The 25,306-nt window shown below is 39.6% G+C and overlaps 1 protein-coding gene across 2 annotated transcripts in view; it reads left to right on the top strand.

Annotated features, from left to right (window-relative positions):
- si:ch211-26b3.4 (connector enhancer of kinase suppressor of ras 2) overlaps nt 1–25,306 on the top strand; it is an 81,255-nt gene that overhangs the window by 40,629 nt on the left and 15,320 nt on the right. For both annotated transcript variants that reach the window (XR_007968485.1, XM_052102624.1), the window contains exons 8-15: nt 2,980–3,048; nt 4,770–4,916; nt 6,594–6,724; nt 6,840–7,000; nt 7,733–7,813; nt 12,866–13,104; nt 13,651–13,685; nt 25,051–25,099. Coding sequence is in view for 1 of the 2 variants with exons in the window: in XM_052102624.1 (XP_051958584.1) it covers nt 2,980–3,048; nt 4,770–4,916; nt 6,594–6,724; nt 6,840–7,000; nt 7,733–7,813; nt 12,866–13,104; nt 13,651–13,685; nt 25,051–25,099 (912 nt within the window). In the remaining variant the exon portion in view is untranslated. The remainder of the gene's footprint in view (nt 1–2,979; nt 3,049–4,769; nt 4,917–6,593; nt 6,725–6,839; nt 7,001–7,732; nt 7,814–12,865; nt 13,105–13,650; nt 13,686–25,050; nt 25,100–25,306) is intronic.

A 25,306-nucleotide genomic window follows, 5' to 3' on the forward strand; every position in this document is an offset into this window, starting at 1 on the left:
GCAGGATGTTTTTGTTCACTTAAATCTATGTTACACACTACATGAAAGGTAATTTTCAAAATTCCATAATAGGTGCCCTTTAAAATTAACTTGATGTCTCAGTGTTTTGAATTATAAACTTTGGCCATGTCATTGCTGTTAGATTTAATGTTTATTTAATTCAATGTACAATGTTTAATGCACTTTTTTAAAAAATGTCATGAGTTCTTTTTGTGAGGATATTTTTGTTAGTAATAAAGAATGGAATACATTTTCTTCCTCTTTGTACTTTTATGTTCACATTATTATCCTACTCAAATGCATGTGACATAAAATAAAATAGAATGAGGTTGAAAGTAATCTAAAATGAATCCAAAGTAATCATATAAGATTAACCCAAAAATGTAATCGATGAGATTATGTTACTGATTAAATTTTTTGTAATGTAATTTGTTATCAGTACCTGATAACAATTTACATGTAATCTGCACAACACTGATTGACCCTCATATCTTTCCAAACCTGAAGGCTTTTATTTTTTTCTGTGGAATATAAAAGGGAGAAATCTTCATGCAGTTATTTTTCATACAACAGTTTCTATTGACCATGTCGGTTAAGCTCCAGAAAGGACAGAAAAAACCCACCAGAGAAGTAGTTCATATGACTGTGCTAATATTCCTATGCACTGCCTCCTAAGCGTGACTGCTGTGTGCATTTTCCATTTCCCTTTTTTATTTGTAACTGGTAGCACCTAATACACATGCAAAACAAAATTCAAGAGCAAAAAGGTTTCCTAAAAATGTATGTCCACATATTTGGACAGCTGGACTAAGTTGTTTTTTTTTTTAAATAATATCAAGCTATAGAAAGTCAGATTTTTTAAATCAAATAGTTTGTTATGTTTCCAGGAGTGTTGGTTATCCTACAAGGGCTCTGATAGCAAAAAAAAATTCTCAATGTGAAAATGCACGGTAAATATAGGATTTCTAATGAAAAACTAGCTCTTTTGTCCGGTATGCCGTTTCACGATAAATTGCTTTAATTATAAAAATGGCTTATTGGATGAAACTAGAGACTTTAATCTTTTTACTCAAATAGGTTTCACTGTAGAAACTTGATTAGGTTTCTTACCAGATGTAGTTTTGTTGGTGTCCCCAAAGACAAACTCAGCACCATGTTGTTTAGTCACATGACTCCATACATCAAAGGTTTAACCCTTTACTGACATCCCAGAGTCTTTTGAACTGAGATAAGTTGATTTAAATGAATTTAAATTATGTGTTGCGTATACCAAAGCCAAAACTTTGTGTTGGGAAGGATGTAGTGTCGCACAAGGCTATATAAATCTTCTGAAGGCATACAAAATGTTTGTGTGAGGAACAGGCGAAAAGGCTGAACAGATGTGGTCACTATGAGCTGTTGTTTGGAATAGTCCTATGGAAAGATTCTTCAAAATGTTTCCTTTTGTGTTTTGTGGAAATAATAAATGCATACAGGCGTGGAACGACATTAGGGTAAGTAAATAATGACCGAATTTTTCATTTTTGTGTAAATAATTCCTGTAAACTCAAGTTGCTCCTGGCGGACTGTACTTCCACTTGGACAGATTTGCATAGAATTGTCAGCTAAATTGTTTACTATGCTGACTAACTATGAAATCAACAGATTATGTAAAATCTTAAGCTATTTATGAATGACTGAGTACAGCATGAACATTTTTAGATGAGTTATGTTTTATTAAAAATACTTTCTTCTTGAATTAGTAGAAATTCAGGGGCTAAGGTTGATTTTGGCTAATATTTACGCACCTAACGCTGATGATCAGGGCTTTTTATAGATCTTGAAAGGATGTTGCAAGCCGCTGGCACCCCTCATGATATAATACTGAGATTAGACTTTAATCGTTTGATGAACTCTGTCGTGGATCATAGTGAAGCAAAAGTGTGTTAGCGACTTAGAGCAACATTAACGCTTTACAGGATGTGTAAACATTTTTAACACCCCGTTATCTCACATTTGCACTTGATATGGACAAATGTGTCCAGAATGTTCCATCCGGACATTTATTTAAATGTTGCCTCAAGCATATGGATGAACCCTAAATTATATATTGACAAGTCCCCTTTCTGCTACTACACTCGGTGACCTATATGAGAGTTGAGTATTGAAATTCTTTGAAGGTTTGGTTCAACACTTTGGGATTCCTATATCTCAGTTTTTTAGGTATTTACAGCTGTGCCACCTTCTCTGTACTATTTTTGGGAGTAACATACATCCCCTAAAATGGCAGACATTCTGGGAGTGGTGATTACTGCTATTTGAAAAGGTCATGAGGCATCAGTGTATCACTCCCTGCTAATTCAAAGTCTGGGGGCCAGAGCTTTAACTTCTATCAAGAGATTATGAAAGAAATATTTAATCTTGGTATTGGAGGTAGGGTTTTTAAAACATCAACTCTGCATCTAGAGATGCAAGGGTGTGCCAATTCAAGATAATACATAGATTCTATTGAACACCCCCTAGATTGTATAGGCTTGGTCTTAAAGACACACCTACCTGCTGGTGATGCCAGTCGGAGGATGGAGACACGGTCCATGTTTTTTGGTGGTGTGTTGAGATCCAGTGGTTTTGGATGTGACGTGTTGGGCACTCGGATTTCGTTTTGCCCCAGATTCTCAATTTATTTTTGTGTGTATATGCTCATGTGAACGTGAGTGTTTGCTGGGGGTCGGGGTGGGTTTGGGTTTGGGAGGGGTATTTTTGGGGATTGTGTTAAATGTCGATTCCATGTATATACTGTATGTTTTTCTTTTCGTGTTTTCTGTGTGAATCAATACAAATTTGAATCACAAAAAAATACATTCTTCATAGAGAAGGTAAACGTTCAGACATGCAGTATATGCTACTATAATACATCACAGAAGTGGCTGTGTAATTATTATTGTCAGATTTATCTGTTAATGAAAAGGGGTTATTAAACACTTTATCTCTTGCTTGCAGTCTCCTGCAGATCATTGTAAGAAGATTCATGCCGGTGATGAGGTCATTCAGGTCAATCACCAGACAGTGGTGTGTATCATTGTGTGGGAAAAGTTGTCATTTGTGTGTATATGAGTGTTGAGCTTGCCTCTTGTTGCATAAATTAGCATTAATGACTGTACAGATTAATAATCAGTGTATGTTCATTGATCAAGGATTATATACAGTATACTGTATATAATATACACTTGTGGCCAAAAGTTTGGAATAATGTACAGATTCTGCGGTTTCGGAAGGAAATTGACACTTTAATTCACACAAGTGGCATTCAGCTGATCACAAATTACAGTCAGGACATTACTGATGTAAAAAAACAGCACCATCACCATCACTATTTTTATTTTATTTTATTTTATTTGTTTTGTCCCCTTTTCTCCCAGTTTGAAATGAACAATTCCCACTACATGGTAGGTCCTCATGGTGGCGTGGTTACTCTCCTCAATCCGGGTGGTGGAGGACAAGTCTCAGTTGCCTCCACTTCTGAGACCGTCAGTCTGTGCATTTTATCATGTGGTTCATTGTGCATGACACTGCAGAGACTCCGCATGTGCAGGCTCATGCTACTCTCCGCGATCCATGCACCACTCTCCACGCTCACCATTGAGAGCAAGAACCACTAATCACGACCACAAGGAGGTTACCCCATGTGACTTTACTCTCCCTAGCAATGGGGCCACTTTGGTTGCTTAGGAGACCTGGCTGGATTTACTCAGCACACCCTGGATTAAAACTTGCAACTCCATGGGTAGCGGTCAGCGTCAACACTTGCTGAGCTACCTAAGCCCCCCCAGCACCATCACTATTTGAAAAAAGTCATTTTTTATCAAATCTAGACAGGCCCCATTTCCAGCAGCCATTACTCAAACACCTTATCCTTGAGTAATCATGCTAAAATGTTATTTATTTGCCACAGTATGCAATAGACTGACATGTCTTAAGGTCAATATTAGGTCAAAAATGGCAAAAAAAGATACAGCTTTCTCTAGAAACACGTCAGTTAATCATTGTTTTGAGGAATGAGGGCTATATGATGCTTGAAATTGCAAAAAAAAACTGAAGATTTCATACAAAGGTGTACACTACAGTCTTCAAAGACAAAGGACAAATGGCTCTAACAAGGACAGAAAGAGATGTGGAAGGCCCAGATGTACAACTAAACAAGAAGATAAGTACTAGTCTATAGTTTGAGAAATAGACGCCTCACATGTCCTCAGCTGACAGCTTCATTGAATTCTACCTGCTCAACACCAGTTTCATGTACAACAGCAAAGAGAAGACTCAGAGGTGCAGGCCTTATGGGAAGAATAGCAAAGAAAAAAAAAACACTTTTGAATCAGAAAAACAAAAAAAAAGTGGGAAACTTTTTTTAGAGTGGGAAAAGAAACAGACATTGGACAACAGATAATTGGAAAAGAGTCTTATGTATCTTAAACCCATTGAGCTTCTGAGGGCTGTACAGCTAGACTGTAAGGTGCATGAGAAGTGCATGACAATACAGCCACATCAATGGCAAGTGCTACAGGAAGCGTGGGGTGAAATGTCTTCTTTTTTTTTTTTTTTTACATTTTGTTGAAAGTTGAATGCCAATTTGGTGAATAAAATTACCAATTTCTTTCCATAATAGCAAAATCCAAAACTTGAATTATTCCACTTTTGGCCACTAGTATTCATATATATATATATATATATATATATATATATATATATATATATATATATATACAGTATATACATTCATCTCTCTCTTTCAGGTTGGCTGGCAGTTAAAGAACTTGGTCAATTGTCTTCGTGAGGACCCAGGCGGAGTCATCCTTACTCTGAAGAAGAGGCCACAGAACACTCTGGGATCCACCCCTGCGCTGCTGAAGAATACCCGCTGGAAACCACTTGCCCTGCAGGTGAGTGTGAGTGTTTATTGTCAGGATAGTTCAACATGTTTGTTCAAGTGTGCCCATTTAATACATATTGTGTGCAAATGTGTGTCTATGTGTATCTCAGTGCAGTGAATAAGTTCTGTACGGCTTGTTGCCATGGTACCCACAGTTCCGTGGTTGCTCTGGATACAATCATCAGACAGATGCAGTTATAGCTTGCACATGTGTCCTCTTCTCACAGTCACGACACAATGGAGCAGAGTGGACCAAAACTGTTCACTCATGAATTAATTCACACTGGTGCCAACTTTCAACAGATCTGAAGGACATAATGAATTTTGACATAATTACTCTTAAACCTGCATTAGAAGTACATTTTAAATCCTCACTGTGTGAATAAATAAACAAAATATAGAGAGGGACATATGTATGTAAATTAATGTATGGAGAAAACACCATGTTGTTAAATAGTCTGAACAATGATCAGAAACAAATTATTGAAGAATATTAGGACGGATGTACTGAAATGATTACATTTGGAACAATGAGCAGTGTATTTTATATACATATATTTCCTGCCTCTTGCGGCCAGGTTGCTGTCTGGTGCTTGTTGTTAGGCATTTCCTCATTGCTAACTGACTGATGCAGGGCAACGTTATCATCATTTTTGAAACACATTCTTGCTCCTCAATTGGTCAAAGTTCTTTACACATGTGTGAGTGTGTGTCCTGCTCTTCAATGTAACATGCTGCATAAGTCTGACATATTATAGAAGTATAATATGCTTATTAAAAATTCTGAATCCACATTGACAGCTCAAAAAATGTATGCCATAAAATGAATGAGAAATATTTCAGATTCTGCACAATTTCTGTTTCAGTAATAAAATGAAAGGGATAGTTCACCCAAAATTTTTAATTCTCTCATCATTTACTCACCCTCATCTCAGATGTGTATGACTTTATTTTTTCTGCTGAACACAAATTAATATTTTTAGAAGAATATCTCATCTCTGTTGGTCCATACTATGAGAGTGAATGTTGGCCAGTACTTCGAAAGCCCCAAAAGCACATAAAGGCAGCTTGAAATAATCCATACGACTCTAATGTTTAAATCCATATCTTCAGAAGCGATATGATAGGTGTGGTTGAGAAAAGACCTGGTCACCATTCACTTGCATTGTATGGACCTGTATGGAGCTGAGATGCTCTTGAAAATCTTTGTTTGTGTTCAGCAGAAAATGAAAGTCATACACATCTGGGATGGCATGAGGGTGCGTTGATGATGAGAGAATTGTTGGTGAACTATACCTTTAAGCAAATTATTAGTTCATTCCTTTGTACAAACGGTCAGATTTTCTTGCTTCTTTTAAAGCACACAAGATGTTCTGTGAATAATTCAGAAATCATGCTGGAATAACAAGTTTCATCAGGTTTTACGCAAACTTGTGGGGTTCGTCCCATGAAAACTTTAAACTCATGTTATTTTTTTAATTCAACTTTTACTCAAATTGCAATGCTGATAATAGAATTTATAATGAAATACAATTTATATAATTGTTTTAAAATTATGCAAAATAGAAGCATTTTCAGTGGACTCTTTTTAAATCTACTGTATTGAACATGAATACTTGTATTACCCATCATGAGGACATTGGCTGTTCTGTATGATAATGTTGTTTTGCATGTTTTTGATTGGCAGCCGCTGTCTACCAGTCCCTGCAGTGGTTCACCCACCCCACCCAGCACCCTTGGTTCAGTGGGACTCTCACCTGGAGTGGACACACCTGGGGGACATGACGTCTTTATACTGTCCCCTGTCTATGGACACAGGTATTAACAAATGAACAACCAAGACACTTTTAGTCACTTTCAGCATGTTAGAGTCAATGTTATGCTTTTTCTTTTTTGTTTTCTTACACTCATTCCCATTCTTTCTTTTTCTCAGGGAGGAGGATCTGGATCGGGGTGGGTTTGGTGTATTTGGTTCTGATTCTCCAGGGTATTTTGTAGAACAGGAGGTACTCGGAGGGCAGTACTTCCCCCTCCTGGAGGAGGATTCTGGGAGAAATACGGGACTGCGACGCAGAGACCGAACGCCAACTCACTGTAAGAAAAAACACATGCATAAAACGAACATACACACGCATAACTAGCAATGAACAATATATTTTTTACAGCATTTGATTGAAGAAAAAAAAAATAATAATAAATAATAATAATACAATTGTGCATTGTTAGTTCTTGTTAGGTCATAATGCATTAACTAATGTTAATATATAAAATTTTTGATTTAAAACATGTATTAATATATATTGAAATGCTATGTTAACAAATGGAAGCTTATTGTAAAGTCTTCCCCTTTTTACTTTCTGTACTTCACTGAATTTAAACTTTGAAACTTTTGATACTTTGCATTATTCCTTTTATCAAAACTTTATTGTTTCTTAGTCATTTATTGTCCACTGAATCTACACACATCATATGCTGTCTACACACTGTATATAGTATACTGCATGCTGTATTTTAAATAATATATGAAACAGTACAAAGTTTACAACCATAAATATTTAAATTGTTGTGTGCTAAGTTGATGTTACATGGTACATTTTGTGACATTTCTGGATGTGTGCCATTTTTAAAAGCAAGACATTGATGCAGTGCATTACAAGAGATTATACCATTAGTGAGCTCTATCCTTAAACTGTAAATCTCAGCCAATTTAGTATGTTGTACAACTCTGTACAGTGTTACTCATTGAGAGTAGAGATGATAGATGTTATATAAAACACAGCATACAATACACAATTACACTCAAATGTTGCATGTATCGCCGTGTAGGTGACCCCCGGCAGATTTCCATGGGAACTGAGTGGCTGGCAGAGCCCCAGGAATCTGGAGTTTACAAAAGAGGAAGCAGAGGTGATGATTTTACCTATTAGTTTTGTTTCATTGTAGGCAATACATTATCTTTCAAAAAGAAATTTTGTGTGTTTTATTAAAGCTGTTTCCCCAAAAATGGCATTAAGAACTTGTCTTTTAAATATTGTCAGATGTTTAACTCAATGATAATTTTGAGGTCAGAGCTAAATGTTGTGAAGCTAACATAAAAGCTCCATCTTTGATCCTAACTATATCAGTGGGGGAGAGTGGGGCAAGCCAGTTGATATCCAACCTTTGTATAGTGAACTGTGCCAAATATTTGTTATATGACCTTATATTCATGAAATGCTTATCATTTTAGCACATGGGAGTGTGTTGAGTATTTATTGCATGTCAAGGTTACTTTTCTAGTAAAAAGATCATAAAATACCCAGATCAAAAAATACATTTAATGCTTGTTGATCATTTGCTAAAATACAAATCATGTAAGTGGGCCTGGGTAGATCAGCGAGTATTGTTGCTGACTACCACCCCTGGAGTCACAATTTCGAATCCAGGGTGTGCTGACAAATAGGCCCGGTTGCTAGGGAGGGTAGAGTCACATGGGGTAACCTCCTCGTGGTCGTGATTAGTGGTTTTCACTCTCACTGGGGCACGTGGTAATTTGTGCGTGGATCGCAGAGAGTAGCATGAGCCTCCACATGCTGGTAGTCTCCGCGGTGTCATGCACAGTGAGCCACATGATAAGATGCACAGATTGACTGTCTCAGAAGCGGGAGACTTGTCCTCCACCACCCGGATTGAGATGAGTAACCGCGCCACCACAAGGACCAATGAAGTAGTGGGAATTGGGCATTCCAAATTGGGAGAAAAGGGGATAAAAACACCCATACAAAACATGTATATTACTTTAAAGGGATACTTCACCCAAAAATGTAAATTGTTTACTTACCATCATGCCATCTCAAATGTGAATAACTCTTTCTGCTAAACACAAACAAAGATTTTTTGAATAATATCTCAGCTCTGTAGGTCCATACAATGCAAGTGAATGGTGACCTGAATTTGAAGGTCCAAAAAGCACATAAAGGCAGCACAAAAGACATCCATATTCCAGTGATTAATCTATGTCTTCAGAAGAAATATGATTGGTGTGGATGAAAAACAGATAAATATTTCTGTCCTTTTTTACTATAAATGTCCACTTTCACTTTCACTTCCACTCTTCTTCTTTTTTTTTTGCTGATTCACATTCTTCATGCATATCGCTACCTGCTGGTCAGGGAGGAGAATGAATAGTAAAATTGGACTTAAATATTAATCTGTTTCTCACCCACATCCATTGTATCGCTTCTGAAGATATGGGTTTAACCACCGGAATCGTATTGATTTGTTTTGTGCTGCCTTTATAGGTTTTTTAGACCTTCAAAATTCGGGCCAACTTGCATTAAATTGACTTACAGAGCTGAAATATTCTTCTAAATATGTTTGTTTGTGTTCAGCAGAAGAAAGAAAGTCATACTAGGATAGCATGAGGGTGAGTAAATGATGAGAGAATTTTCCTTTTTGGGTGAAATATTCCTTTAACTAAAGATTAGCCTTTTCAAGGCATTTTCCCCAAAATGATGGCTTTGAGGCAAATTGAGTCAAATGCTCTAGGGCCACGGTTTTCAAACTTACTGTTTAAGACTTTGAAAACCCCTGCTCTAGGGTAATTTGAGCCATTGATTCATCTGTATACAGTACTATACAATTGTATCTAAAAGTTATTTTGGTAAGAAAGTGTCAAATAAGAACATTAAAGTCAAAAAACATTAAAAGAACCAGTGACATTTCTTTGTATGAGAGCTCAGAGGAAGAGAGAAGTGACAGAAGTGAGAGAAATTCAGACCTGCAGGTTGGTGACTTTGTTCTAGTGAACTTTGCAACCAAAAGCAGGAAACACTGTTACATTTTCTTGTTGAAGAAGGGTGAGTGAAACAAAGTTGGTCCATTTTAAAAATTACATCACCATTTTTCTCCCCAATTTGGAATGCCCGATTCCCACAACTTAGTAGGTCCTCATGGTGGCGTGGTTACTCACCTCAATCTGGGTGGCGGCGGACAAGTCTCAGTTGCCTCCGCTTCTGAGACAGTCAGACACCGCAGAGACTCCCAGCATGTGGAGGTTCATGCTCCTCTCCATGATCCATGCACAGCTTACCACGCACCCCATTGAGAGCAAGAACCACTGATCGCGACCATGAGGAGTTACCTCATTTGACTCTACCCTCCCTAGCAACTGGGCCAATTTGGTTGTTTAGGAGACATGGCTGAAGTCCCTCAGCACACCCTGGATTCAAACTTGCGACTCCAGGGGTGGTAGTCAGCATCAATACTCGCTAAGCTACCCAGGTCCCCCGGGACATTTTTCTTTAAAGCAGCTAACTTAGTTTGATTTTTCAGTATTTTATAGTTTTTTTTTGCCATAAAATATTCAGTAAACATTTCTGGTGATTTTGAAAATTACAAAAAGAAGTGTGATTTTGAACTTAAACAGCTCCTTGAAACTCCTTCAAGCTCCTTCATTTTCCATAAATTTAGATGATTACCATTCACTGAATGTTAAAAAAAACATTTCTGAAGAAAATGTTAGTGGTGCTTGCCTGTGACAATGTCGCCACCACGATACAAGGGTAGTTACCAGGCCTGTGCTAAAATTGCAAAGTTGCAAAGGTGTTGTGAGTTAAACTTGTTGCTATGTGTGAGCTAGGATGATCTGGGTGAGTGCAAGGCCTTGTCAAAAGAGTCAACCTTAAGTATCAATGTCATTCTGGTCCCTAGCTGTGCTTGAGTTCCTCCTTTAATGTGAATGTATGGGAATTTCACGAGGTGAAAACTGTAAGTCTGATTGCTTAGAAAATAAGAGCACACATCCTCTCTATAAGCTGCATGATTTGAGGTATCATTCATGTCTGCTGCACGGACGATGTGGGTTGAGTTACGCGAGTTATGAGCAATAATAACAGTAGGTAAAAACTGGCCCATCTTGCCAATGTCTAAGCACTAATGTATAAAAGATTTAAACTCCCTGTGTAATAAGCAGAAAGTTCACGCTGACAATAACCAACTTTGCTGTTTGGTTTTTTTTGGGTGTTTTTTTGTTTTTTTTGCTTCTTGGCATTCTTTTTTTTTTTTTGGAGACAGAACTCTAAGAATAGAACAGAGAACATGTAGGAGACACTTGCACTGATATAAATAGAAGGCAAACTTCCATGAGGGGAAATAAACCTCTCAAACCACACCTATACAGGAAGGTGTCAGAATAGTTTCACAAAATTTAATTATGAATAGAGATCTTTTAAGGCAAATCAGTTTACTTGGTGGCAATCTTGGCAACGGCCCCAGACAGCTATTTTTTTATGTAGGCAATAGGCATACAAGTAGGTTACAACTCCTATTTGCTTGGATGAGGAAAGTCAGAAATCTCTAAAACCGTTTCTCAGAATTATGTTTTAAAATGTTTCAAATCAGCAATAAAATATAACAACAATGGCATCATAAATTGTGCTTCTTTAGCTCAAATCACATAAAAAAAAAAAAAAAAAAAATATATATATATATATATATATATATATATATATATATATATATATATATATATATATATATATATATATATATATATATATATAGTTTAGTCCAGTCCAGCTAATGCGCATGTGCATTTTATAATTTTTTTAGACTTTATTGTGTCTATCCATTCAATAATTTTTTCATTACATTGTACCTTCCATTAACATTATTTGTAATAGACATTATATTAAATACACTATTCAGCAAATACAAAATAAATACAAATAAAATAAATACAGAGGGGCTTCTTGTTTTCTCAAACTGTGCTGGTTTAATGGTACAAATACAAGTCATATATATTAAGAACTACAGGACATTTACCCAAAACAATGTTTCCTGCTTTTATGTTGGATTTATTGAAAATAAATCTGTCCACAATAATTTTTTACAAGATGAAAAGATATATGCCAACACAATCTCTCCAACACCTTTAAGTAGATTGGTTATACTTAAATGATATTAATTTTTTTTTAAATAAAATCTCATTGTGATGAGGAGGGGGGCAGGGTCGGGCCATGACTATACACGCCCGTCCCCTAATCGGGCTAATCAGAGGGATAAATGCAGTGGGATGCGGCAGTTCGGGAGAGAGAGAGCCACATGCAGCTGCAGTGTGTGCGTTTGTCTTTATGTTTTGTCTTTATGTTTTAATGTCCATGAAATATTATTTTGACTGTTTAGCCAGTTCCCGCCTCCTCCTTTCCCATTCTAAACTGTGTTACACTCATATTCTTTATTTTCAGCATATTCTTGCCAAAATGGAGATTGTGTGGTTATAACTCCTTCTTTAAAACTCTGTTCCCACCCCACCCCACACACACACACAATAACAGGCAACGTTTATATCAAAGACAATAGGATATTTTAAAGGAATAGTTCACCGGAAAATTATAATTCTCTCATCCATTATTTAAATGCCATCTTAAACTCGTTTGACTTTCTGTCTTCTGAGGAACACAAACGAAGATATTTTTATGGAAATATGATGTCAGTATATCCATTCAATGCAAGTCGATAGGGTCCAATGCTTTCAAGCTCCAAAATGGACATAAAGGCTCTCACACAAAACCAATCATATCACTTCAGAAGACATGGATTAAATCACTCGAGTCATATGGACTACCTTTATGCTTGCTTTATGTTCTTTTTAGAGCTTGAAATTGTTGGATCCCATTGACTTGCATTGTCTGGAAAGATTCAAATCCTATCTTAAACTAAATATCTTCATTTGAGTTCCAGGAGATGGCATAAGGATAAGTAAATTATAATTATAATTATAAATTATAATTTTCCTGTGAACAATTTCCTTATCTGATTTCTCATATAAAAATGTTCCTCCTCCTAATACTGTCCCTGAATATGCTCAGTTTTCACTATATAGTCCCATTCTAATTCCTTTTGCTGTCTTTCCCTCAGAATCTGACTCACTGCTTGTTTTCTGTCTTTTTCTCTGAAACGAACGTCTTTTTTGATTAGATTCGGACTCCTCCCTCTTGCGGTTCCTCAATGATGACAGAATTCTGCTCATTCAGGAAGAGGCGGAGTTTTCCCAACGTGACACAAGCAGGCGATCACGGAAGAAGAGCCGTAATCCCAGCAGCCCCAGTTTTCCCATTAGTCCCTCTTTGCTTGCCCCACCAGTGCGTCTGGACACAGGTCCCCCTGAGGGGCTGCCTTTCCCCGTGTCTGACTCAAATACGATGCCACACTACCATGTGAGTGATATATCGAATCTGATCAGAGGTTTGAATGTCCTCAAGGCAATAGGAGAGATACTACACAGAGCACAAGCACAGTTGGATGGTTTGAGGAAGTCCATGGTTCAAAACCCATGGTCTTTAATTAGTGCAAACTCAGAGGTGTTTCGTAAAACTACTGATATTTACGTGTGTTTGAACAATAGATATTCTCACATGTTCCTGTAGCTCAACTGGTAGATCATGGTGACCAAAACCTCAAGGTCATGAGTTTGATTCCCATGTATAGCTTGAACAAAAAATTTGTCATTTCGGAACATCCTTTGTCACCCTCAAAGATTACTGTTCTTAAGTAAATTTTTGGACAATTTCTCTATGAAGAGGGCGGACATTGATGTCACTGCTCTGATTACACACATTTGTGCAATATTGTCATGTGTTCATTGTCATCCACAGATACACGCACACTCACACACAGTTCTCTGACAGTAGTTTCATTTTGTAAGAACAGGAAATGTAAATCTCTCTTCCTTTCTCTCCCTTTCATTCTGTTCATTGCCCCAGAGAGCTGCAGACACACTCCGAGCAGATGCCGATAGGTGAGTAACCGCAATACCTTCTTTAAAACTTTTATTAAACTGTTAGTAAAAAATGTTGTACCAAAAACAGTCATACATAAATTATGTCGTTTTAGTAATATAGTCATAGTAATATTGCCATTTTCCATCCTCTCCTGACTCTTTAAGTAAACAGGCTTGTTTGTTGCTTTGCCTTTAAGACTTCTATGTAAACACCCTATTCACATGTTAAATGATTCACAGCGCTCACACTGCCTAATCTTTCAATAACAGCCTCTCTGCAAATCCTGAATTACACCGTGAAAGATTCACAAAACAATCGCTTAAACTGCTCGGACCGAAACAATTACAGACCTTCTAAAAAATAACCTTTTTAACCTTAAGATCATTCAGAAATATATGTATAGCGCAGGTGCTAAAAACAATAAGAGTCACGTGACGCCATGCGAGGAGCGGACATGTGAACGGCGAGCTCTGTGCACTTTGCTAGATTGTGCATAAACCGGTGAGATTCGATACACCCTGATTCTTAACTGTTCTAGGAAGACAATATGTCAAAGAATTCAAAATACTCTAGCTCTGGAGACATTAAAAGACACTTACATGCTCAAGCTGAAGCCGCTCAGTGGCAGGCCGAAAGCCCCGGACTCAATTCGGAACTGAAAGAAATCCGGCGTGAATTGATGAATGTGTTGGCAATATTGATGAAGGTCGTTGCAGACTTGGAGGATCTTGCTGTGATACGTCGATCAATCACTTCCATGGAGAAGAAATTCTCTGAGATGGTTACAAGAGTTGCAGAGGTTGACAAACGGATAGATTATCTGGAGTCATCGGAGGGGGAATTAGCTGCTAACCCGCTAGTGACCAAGGGAGATTTCGAATGCGTCTGGGAAAAAATGAAAGATTTGGAGAATTGTAATTGATGAAACAATGTACAAATTCCAGAGCATGAGGAAGGCCGAGATATGGTAAAATTCCTAGATGGGCTTGTAACGTTGTTCAATGGAAAGGAGGGGGCGAGAACCGGCTTGTCGACATAAATTATATTTGAATTATAAACTGAAACAAAAGACACAAACACACACATGACGGACATGTGTGTAAACGATCCCTCTCTCCCGCATAATCCTCCGCAGTCGGCCTTTATCCCTCTCGGAGGCTTGATTAGCCTGATAAGGGACCGGGTGTGTAGAATTACAACTCAGCCCCGCCCTCCGCCCTGCCACATTCCTCCCTCGTTCTCTCAGGCAGGGGAGCCCCCGGCATGACGTACACCCCCCCTCATTCCCTTTTCCCCTCGCGGTCGGCGGCCGGGCTCCTCGTCCCCCGGCAGATGGCCGCGGCTGCTCCGTTGGGGTGGACGGTAGTGGCGAGAACTCTACTACGGTGTATCCCTCCTCCTTCCTGGATTTCGGCACCAGTGTAATGTCATTCAATGGAAAGGAGGAGGCGAGAACCGGCTTGACAATATAAATTATATTTTTATTGTAAACAAGCATTGTCCTACATAAAGGTATCAGAGTGAGTAAGACATTTTCATGCTGCTGCCTATTTGACCTGACTCGCTGAATATTCTCTTGTCTGTCCGAGGAAACTGAGCACCATCTTCGTTTAATTTAGTGCTGGTTCCGCCTAGTGGCTGGAGTTTGTTTTGTGTAGTATCATTTATTCGGGACCATTTGTGGATGAATCTCCTTGTTTTGGGTGCTTATGCCTCCTGTGGCCTGTAGTTGGTTTTGTGGAATATTTATTGCAGGACATTGGAGTGAGTTTGACTGCCCGAAGAACTGAACGGCCCATTTTTTTTATTTTTTATTTATTTAAATTTTTTGGTGATTGTTCCACTAGCAGCTGGAGCTTGTTTTGTGGAGGCACACAAAGTCGACAGTTAAGTAGATTAATCTACACATGTTTTTTGGTGTGTTTATTCCACTTATTGGCTGGAGTTTGTTTTATGGATTATTTTCTGTTATTTAAATCTGTCTCACAAAATTTGGATAGAAGCACCAGACTTGAGCAATCTGATGGCAAAGTTGTCGCAGGGGCTCTCGTAGGCGTACATGGTACTGTTTGAGTTTAGAGGGATGGAAACCCGTTGGCGCTGTCGTGCGCAGTTAATGTGCATGTTTTTCTTATTTCTCTTTGTTTGGTTCGGGGGGAAGTTCTGGGTTTAATTGTTCCACTAATGTTAGAATGTGGTCTTTATAATTTTATTTTTGACACACAATAAATTTTTTCTAATATGTCAAAATGTTAAATGTTAATATGAGTGGATTGTCTCTCTCCACGTGGAATGTGAATATGCTGGGGCACCCCATAAAAAGAAGAAAGGTTATTTATTTTCTTAAAGTTAAGAAAGGTGTTTCTTTAAGAAACGCATCTTTACCCGCAGGAAGCTGAAATATTTGGGAAGATATAGGGTGGGCATGTTTTCTTTAGTGTTGGCTCAAGTAAGAGCAGTGGAGTCATTACATTGATAACTAAACATCTACAATTCAATTTTCTCAAACAGATAAAAGATAAATTAAGAAGAGTCATTAATGTTTTAGCAGAAATTCAGGGGCAAAGGTTGATTTTGGCTAATATTTATGCATCTAATGCTGATGATCATGGCTTTTTTTATAGGCCAGATATGTCACTTCCAGCCACTGGCACCCCTCATGATATAATATTGGGAAGAGACTTTAATCTTTTGATTGACTCAGTCCTTGATCATAGTGAAGCAAAAGTGTGTAAACCCCCTAGAGCAACATTGGCATTTAAGAGGATGTGTAAAAATCTTGGTCTTACAGATAAGTCCCTCATTTCATCTGGTGTTCATTGCTCAATTGGATAATTGCTTTAATGTATCCCTTTTGCAAAATCCTGAATTTCAACTAATGTTAAAGGCTGAAATCAATGTTTATATGGAGACCAACTGGTCCTCAGTATCCTCTGTGGGCATGGCTTGGGAGGCAATTAAGGCAGTTCTTAGGGGTCGGATCATACATTATGACTCATTCATCAAAAAATCCAAAGCACTAGAACTTGCGGCATTAGAAGGGATTATTAAAATGGCCGAGGCAGAGCTGAAGCGCCGAATGTCATCTGATGGCCTCAGAGAATTGGCCCGATTGAAATACAGATATAATACTATTTTGTCACGGAAGGTGGAGTTTTGGCTATTCAGGGCAAGACAGTCATACTTTGAGTTGGGGGACAAAGCATGGAAGCTTTTGGATAGATACATAAAGCAGAGAGTGTCTTTTTCTACCATTCCCTCAGTGAAATCTGCTGGTGGTGACATTTTTATCTCTGAAATTGATATTAATTATGCTTTTAAAGAATTCTTGATCTCAATAGTTCCACGTCTTTGTCTACTAATGAAGATATTAGAAATTTATGGAACCATTAGAACTCCCTAAACTGACGACTGAGCAAAAAAAAATTATCTTGATTCTGTGATAACCTTGGAGGAGCTTGACGAGGTAATTAAGGCCCTGCCTACAGACAAGGTTCCGGGGCCAGATGGCTTTGCAGCTGAATGTCTTATATATAATGCTACAGAACTGGCTCCAATTTTGTTAGAAGATTATACAGAATCATTAAAGAATGGGAAGCTTCTGCCAACCATGACACAAGCCCAGATCAGTCTAATTCTTAAAAAGGACAAATATCCATGTGAGGTAAGATTTACCATCCAATTTCCTTGATCAAGCTGGACCTAAAAATACTGTCAAAAATTCTGGCTAACCGATTAAGTAAAGTTATGACATCTCTCATCATCTGTACGTATAGATCAGGTGGGGTTTATTCGGAGCTGCAGCTCTTCTGATAACATTAGGCATTGCGAATGATCAGACACCGGTCGTTGCCATCTCACTTGACACCGAAAAAAAGCGTTTGATATGGTAGAATGAGATAATAGTTTTAAGATTTTGGAAATATACAGGTTTGGGAACACTATTATTGGATGATTAAGTTACTTTATAGACATCTGGTAGCAGTGGTACAAACAAATGGATTAATTTCAGGATATTGTACTCTGATAGGGGCACCCTATTATTGTTCTGTCTTGCCCTGTAACATTTTGCAGCCACGATAAGAAATGAGGATGATTTTCCAGGGGTGATGGCGGGAGGCATGGCGCATAAGCTTTTGCTTTACACAGATCATATTTTATTATTCGTCTCCAACCACATTAGATCTTTGTCTTGCTTCCACAGAATTATTAATACCTTTTCTCAGGAAACAGATTCAACTGATCTAAATACGAAGCTTTGGCTCTGACAGCGTACTGCCCAGTAACAGCCTTCCAGCCGGGCACCTTCCAGTAGCCCAAACAGGACATTAAGTATTTCGGCATTTTATTCCCAGCAAATTTGTGTGATTTAGTTAGAGATAATTTTTACACCTTAATATAAAGTGTACCTGCTATAGATGCCCCCCATTTGATAGCATAGCAAAGACCATTATTTGGAGTGGTAAGCATCCTAGATTACATTTTAATAAATTGCATAGGCCGATCGACAAAGGTGGGCTAGGCCTACCCAAAATTTTGTTTTATTATTATGTATTCAGTCTCAGACATTTGGCTCATGGTCGCTTCCACCTGAGAGAGCCCCTCCCTGGTTTTGTATTGAACAGGAAGTTCTTGCTCCTATTATGTAATTGCAAAGCCTTTCTATCAAACTAACCAGAAATGTTAAGTTACACCCTGTTGTCATGCATTTGCACACAGTATGGACAAAAGTGTTCAGAATGTTTAATTTGGACATTTATTTAAATGTTGCCATAAGCATATGGCTGAACCATAAATTATGTATTGATAAGTCCCCTTTCTGCTGGTCAGAGTGGATTGTGAGGGGGGTTACTACACTTGGTGACCTATGTGAGAGTGGAGTGTTGAGAACTTTTGAAGGTTAAGTGCAACATTTTGGGATTCCTAGATCTGAGTTTTTTAGGTATTTACAGCTGCGCCACCTGCTCTGTACTATTTCTGGGAGTAACACACCCCCCTAAAACGGCAGACAATCTGGGAGTGGTGATTACTGCTTTTTGAAAAGGCCATAAAATGTTAAATGTTGAGTCCGTGTATATATGTTTTGCTTTTTGTGTTTTCAATGTAAATCAATAAAAATATAAACAATAAAACAATAAAAAATGAAATAAAAAAAAAATAACATGGAAAATATCAAAAAAGTACATTATTCTGTACTAAATTATTCTGATCCTGCCACGCTCATATATATATATATATATATATATATATATATATATATATATATATATATATATATAAAAACAATTCAGAAGAACAAGATCTGGCAGATTTCCCCACATTTTACTCTTATCATTAGTTCCCCTTCTGTCACTCTCTCGACGTTGTGTCAAAGGAAGTGACACAAGGGGTCTTCTCGGATGCCGAATCGTCCCTCTGAACCTGAGAAAAGACCAATGTCAAGTTGACAGACAGAATTTGCATGCCCCGCCCCGGACATATGGGTATAAAGGGAAGCGGGGCAGAGAATGCCAGTCAGAATTTGGCATTCTCTGCCCCGACGAACACAGGCAGCTCCGCAACCTGGGCCCAGCTCTCAGCACCAGCGTTGAGCACCTCGCAGGCGGCGTATGCCCACCGTCTCCAGGACCCCTTCTCGGACCAGAAAAGCTCCGAAGCACTCCTGAGATGGACAGCGCAGGCAGTCGGATGTTAGCTCCGGAGATGGTTTCAAGACCACTCCGTCCCCCGGTGGAGGGCCGGGAGGAGATTCTTCATTTTCCTTTTTTTCATTTGCTGCACTCCCCCTGGGGTGCGGTACCCAAATACTCAATAAAAGAGCAATTTCCCTACTCCCTGGGTCATCCAGCCAATGCGCGCCGTTCTCCCGGCACCCCGGCCCTACAACTCTCCAGTCCCAGTTTCCCGGACGCAGCTTTCTCGCCTCCGGCCCCACGACTGTCCAGCTCCGGCAGGCCAGCGCTGATGAGTTCCAAAGACACCTTCTCAGGATCTCTTCCTCAGTCTCTAACCCGCCTTCTCAGGACATCTTCTTCAGTTTCTAACCCGCCACCTGCCGGGTGCGCGGAGCAAGGTAAGTGCTTTGAGTCTTTTCTCAGCACCCCAGCCTCGGGACGCTCTTCCGCCTCCCGACGCATTATTACCTGCTCCCCCCCCGCCGCAAAGCCCCGCCCGGTACGTCAAACATGATCGTCCCATTAGTCCCCCTTGCACGGAGTTTGGATGCGTGGTTATCACTTCCCAATCCGTCACACTGGTTGACCAGGACCATCCGACTCAGCTACACTGAGCTCTGTACTGGGGTCAGGCTCCACGGGCATAGTTCCCTATTCAGGCTAACCCCCCGTGATGTATTTTCCACGGTACGGTCCCTCGGGCAGCCCCGCTGCCTCGGCCCCGTGCTTGTAGAGTTCCCCCCTTCATTAGGCTGGACCTAACACTTATCCCACATCCGGCTTCACAACCCTCGTGGTGTATTTTCCACACATCTTCTCCCCCTGGACTGGGCAGGGTGTGGCCTCTGCAAGGTCTTCACCTCCTGAAAGAATAGAAAGTTCGCGGACCGGACAGTTACCTTACCTCCAGTCTCGCCTCAGCGCCCGGCACGCCGGCACTGACGAGTTCTGAAGACGCCTCCTTAGGCCTCTTCCTCAGTCTTTAAGCCGCCCCCTGCCGGGTGCGCGGAGCAGGACAAATGATCTAGGTAAATATCAGCTTCTGCTTGCAACTTTTTCAAATAACGTTAAAACTGCAAAAACTTCATATTACCAGACCAAGATCAACAGCACCACAGACACTCATAGCTTGTTTAGAACATTTAACCCACATTTTTTACTGATAAGGTTACAGCCATCAGCAATACCTTCACTGCACCACACCCTGTCAAACACCTGGCTCCTGTATGCAACCCTTCTTTCCCTATGTTCTCTCCTTTAACTGACACTGAGGTGAAACTCCTCCTCTCCAACCAACCCACAACCTGTTCCCTTGACCCCATTCCATCATACCTTCTCCAGGCCATCTCTCCGTCCATCCTACTGGCACTTACACACATAATTAACACATCCCTTCTTGCAGGCACTTTTCCCACTACATTTAAGCAGGCTCGAGTAACCCCACTGCTGAAAAAACCTGCACTTAACCCCACACAGATAGAACACTACAGACCAGTCTCTCTCATCCCATTCATGGCAAAAACACTTGAAAGGGCAGTTTTCAATCAGATCTCCGCCTATCTCTCACAGAACAAGCTGCTGGATGACAATCAGTCAGGCTTCAAAAGTGGACACTCCACTGAGACTGCCCTGCTGTCTGTCATCAAGTCGCTGAGACAGGCGAAAGCTGAATCCAGATCATCCGTTCTGATTCTGCTGGACCTTTCTGCTGCCTTTGACTCAGTCAACCATCAGATCCTACTCTCCACCCTCTCTAAACTGGGCATCACTGGAACTGTGCTTGACTGGTTCAACTCTTATCTCTCAGAAAGGTCCTTTGAGGTAGCCTGGAAAGGGGAAGTATCCAAGCCACACCAGTTACTTACAGGGGTACCTCAGGGATCAGTGCTTGGGCCACTTCTCTTCTCCATAAACACAACATCACTGGGACCCATCATCCAGTCACATGGTTTCTCTTACCGCTGCTAAGCTGATGACACGCAACTCTACTTGTCTTTCCAGCCCAACGACACCACAGTGACCGCTCGAATCGCTGCCTGTCTGCAGACATCTCAGCCTGGATGAAGGAACACCACCTTCAACTCAACCCAGCCAAGACCGAGCTCCTTGTCTTTCCAGCCAACCCAGCTGTTAAACACAACATCACCATGCAGCTGGGTCCAACTACAGTTTCGCCTTCCAACACGGTCAGATATCTAGGGGTAACCATTGATGATGAGCTAAATTTCACAGACCACATTTCAAAAACTGCAAGATCATGTAGATTTACTCTCTACAATATCAGGAAGATAAGACCCTTCCTCTCTGTACATGCCACACAACTGCTCGTTCAGTCCCTTGTCATAACTAGACTGGACTACTGTAACGCTCTCATTGCAGGCCTTCCTGCATGTGCTATTAGACCTCTCCAAATGATCCAGAATGCAGCAGCACATCTGGTCTTTAATGAACCTAAGAGAGCACATGTTACTCTCCACTGGCTGCCGGTTCATGCACGTATTAAATTCAAGGCCCTGATGCTGGCATACAAAACAGTCACTGGGTCTGCTCCAGCATACATTAAAAACATTTATGCAGAGCTACGTTCCCACCAGAGGCACCAAAACACTTTCCCGGACTTTCAGTTTCATCATACCACGGTGGTGGAATGACCTTTCCAACTCAATCTGGGAAGCTAACTCACTCTCTATCTTCAAAAAATGGCTAAAAACACATCTTTTCCAAAAGCACTTAACCGGTCACTAAAAAAAAATTATTTACATTTCTTGTTGCACTTAAATCTGTTTAGTATACTATTCTGATGATAGTGAAACTTTGTAATATGACACTTTTTGTACCTCTGTCTCCTTAAGATGATTCGCTGATGTTTTTCCTCTTTTGTAAGTCGCTTTGGATAAAAGTATCTGCCAAATGAATAAATGTAAATGTAAATGTAAGTGCTTTGAGTCTTCTCTCAGCACCCTAGCCTCAGGGCTCCTGTCGCCCCTGACAGGCTCTCCTGCTCCCTCCGGGGAAAGACCGCCTTCCCCGACTTATGTTGGATCTCAGCCGCTTTACGTCCTATGTGAGAGACATAGTGAGAGAGAAGGCCGCGGCTGCTGGGCTTGCTCCCATGCTAGCATGTAACACCTTTTTTCCCCTCAGGGGTGCGGGAAAACCTAAGGTGGTATGCAAAACTCTTTGAGGGGGAGTTGGGGAGGGCTACTGTACAGTTACCGCTAACACACAATAGCCTGCTTTGCACCTGTTTCGACAGTCACATAACACGGTTAGTGTGTGGCGTTTTTATATGGATCCCTTGTGTCACTTCCTTCACCACAACATTGAGAGGGTGACAGAAGGGGAACGTCTTGGGTACTATTGTAGCCTCCGTTCCCCGAGGGAAGGAACAAGACGTTGTGTCCCTCCTGCCACGGCACTAGACCTAGCACTGTTAATGGCCGTGCTTCATCCTTTCGGCTCCTCAGTGCAAAATCCTGACTGGCATTCGCTGCCCCGCTTCCCTTTATACCCATATGTCTGGAGCGGGGCATGCAAATTCTGTCTGCCAACTTGACATTGGCCTTTTCTCAGGTTCAGAGGTATGATTCGGCGTCCGAGAAGACCCCTTGTGTCACTTCCTTCGACACAACATCTCGTTCCTTCCCTCGGGGAACGGAGGTTACAATAGTAACCAAGACATTCTTCCAGTGTTATGAATAATAGTATTTATCCTACTTCCTCCTTATTACCTTACTGTGACCTGGCCAAATTTCTGAACATGAAATTAGCGTCATTTTTGTGTAAATGTGTAATGTTTTGGGTTTCTGATGTCAGAAATAATTGGATTTCAAAACTAGTTATTTTTGGAACTTGGAATTGATCAATCCTTCTGGTCAGGGGAGCAAGTCTTCAGTTCTGAAAGTCACAGTATATTTTAATAGTAAAATGAACTCTTTTATTTCAAAAGATGTAGGAACTTTGATTGTATAGATATGACCCTTTTAAAGGTCTTGACTGAGAGTTAGAGATGGTTAACTCAACCATCTTAAGAGATGTTGTTACAGACAGACAGGATGTTAGTATATCTTTATTTTGGCACAAGACAGTCATCTTTCCTAATAAGATGCCATTTGTTTTAAAATGAGGAACAGAAATTACTTGGCTGAAGTCTAAAGGAGCTGTAAGATTTCAGAGAGGTTTAGTTCTCTGTAAGAGTTCAGTGCGGTGAGACGTCTCTAACTGAAGTTGGAAGGATCACTGTTTATTTGCTGTTACGGCATATACAAAGAACCAGATAAAACAGCTTAATCAGCATGGATAAGGTTCAGTTCTGAATGTTGTCTGTGTGTATATACGGTATGAGGGTGTGTATGTGGTTCAGGTTGTGTGTGAGAACGAGCAGCTATGCTAGGGTTCTATCAGTTAGAATCAGTTGTAAAGCTGACCAAGATGTCTATCTTGTCCAATACCTGTGGATTTGTTTGTCTTAAATCTTGACAGTACAAAACATTTTTGTTTTGTAAGTTCATTTAAAATAACATTTAATTTAATTGTATTATTTATTTGTATTATTCTTAAAGGATTAGTTCACCTTAAAATGAAAATTCAGTCATTGTTTACTCACCCCTGTGTTGTTATAACCCTATATGACTTAAAGCGAGAAATTGTGAAAAATGGTGACCACCTCTTCAAGTTTCAAAAGGACACAAAAGTATTATTCAGAAGTCTAATACATTTTAATAAAAAATTCTAATAAAAAGTTATGAATGCATACAATAAGGTTTGGTGAGAAACAAACTGAAACCTAATGTATCATTTAGTGAAAATGTTCACTGACCGTTGATCTCCTGTGTGCATTCATGATAGGGCATGAGAGCAACAGTTCACGCAGCCCCCTCTCGACATTGGTACGTTTAAGCAAAAACTTGTTTTGTTTATCTAAAATAAACAGTAAAAAATAAAAGGACTGCCACAGTGATAGCGACAACAGAACACAACACAGCTGCACAAAAAACAGAGAACAAAACTTACTATACATGTCTAAAGAGTTTGTAGTCAAAGAATTGATGCATTTCTATACCCAGCATTATTTTTTTAACAGAGTACTTAGAAATTAAACAGAGACATAGAGGAGGATACAGACAGCCACCGTCACACTGTCTCTACCCTGACTGCAAACGATATGCAATAAAAGTTATCTTTTTTAATGGAAATTTAAGTTTTTGTCCGAACCAGCAGTGACCACTTGTTTTCTATTTTTGGCATCACATGGGTAACTCCTTCCACTTTGAACTGGCAATGGTCCAAACAAACACTTTAAAAAAAAATAGGACTGTGTTGTGTTCTGTTGTTGCCATCACTGTGGAGGACTTCGTGAAATTATTTATTAGACTTCTGAATTACACTTTAGCATTCTATTGAAGCTTAAAGAGGTGGTCCCCTTAAAGTGCCATTGAATGACATCACTGAGCACAACATTTTTTCACAATTTCTCCCTTTGTGTTAATAAAAAGAAAGAAAGTCATATTGGGTTATAACAACACAGGGGTGAGTAAACAATGACTGAATTTTCATTTTTGGGTAAACTATACCTTTAATGATGTGCTTTGACATATCATTAAATACCTATTGTTTTTTACCAGCCCCACAATTAAAATGTCTTTGAAAATGTGAAATCTCTCTCTCTCTCCTGTCTGCCTCTCTATTTCTTTCTCTCTCTCTGCAGGTATGCTAGTTCAGGACTGGACCGACAAGCAGGGCTATCAATGAGGAAGGTAAACCACATGCACACATAGTGTATGTTCAGATAATTCCTCTGTTACGCTCCCAAACACTTAAAAAATATAAACAATGTAATGAGAATGAGAATGTGTTTATTGAGAATACTTACACTAGTGTTGGCAACAGAAGTTACAGATTCCACTGAAGAGTATATCTGAACTTCTCTTGCTGATGCATCATGGGAGAATAAATATTTATTC

Source organism: Xyrauchen texanus, chromosome 3 (genome assembly GCF_025860055.1).
Source record: "Xyrauchen texanus isolate HMW12.3.18 chromosome 3, RBS_HiC_50CHRs, whole genome shotgun sequence".
Lineage (NCBI taxonomy): Eukaryota > Metazoa > Chordata > Actinopteri > Cypriniformes > Catostomidae > Xyrauchen > Xyrauchen texanus.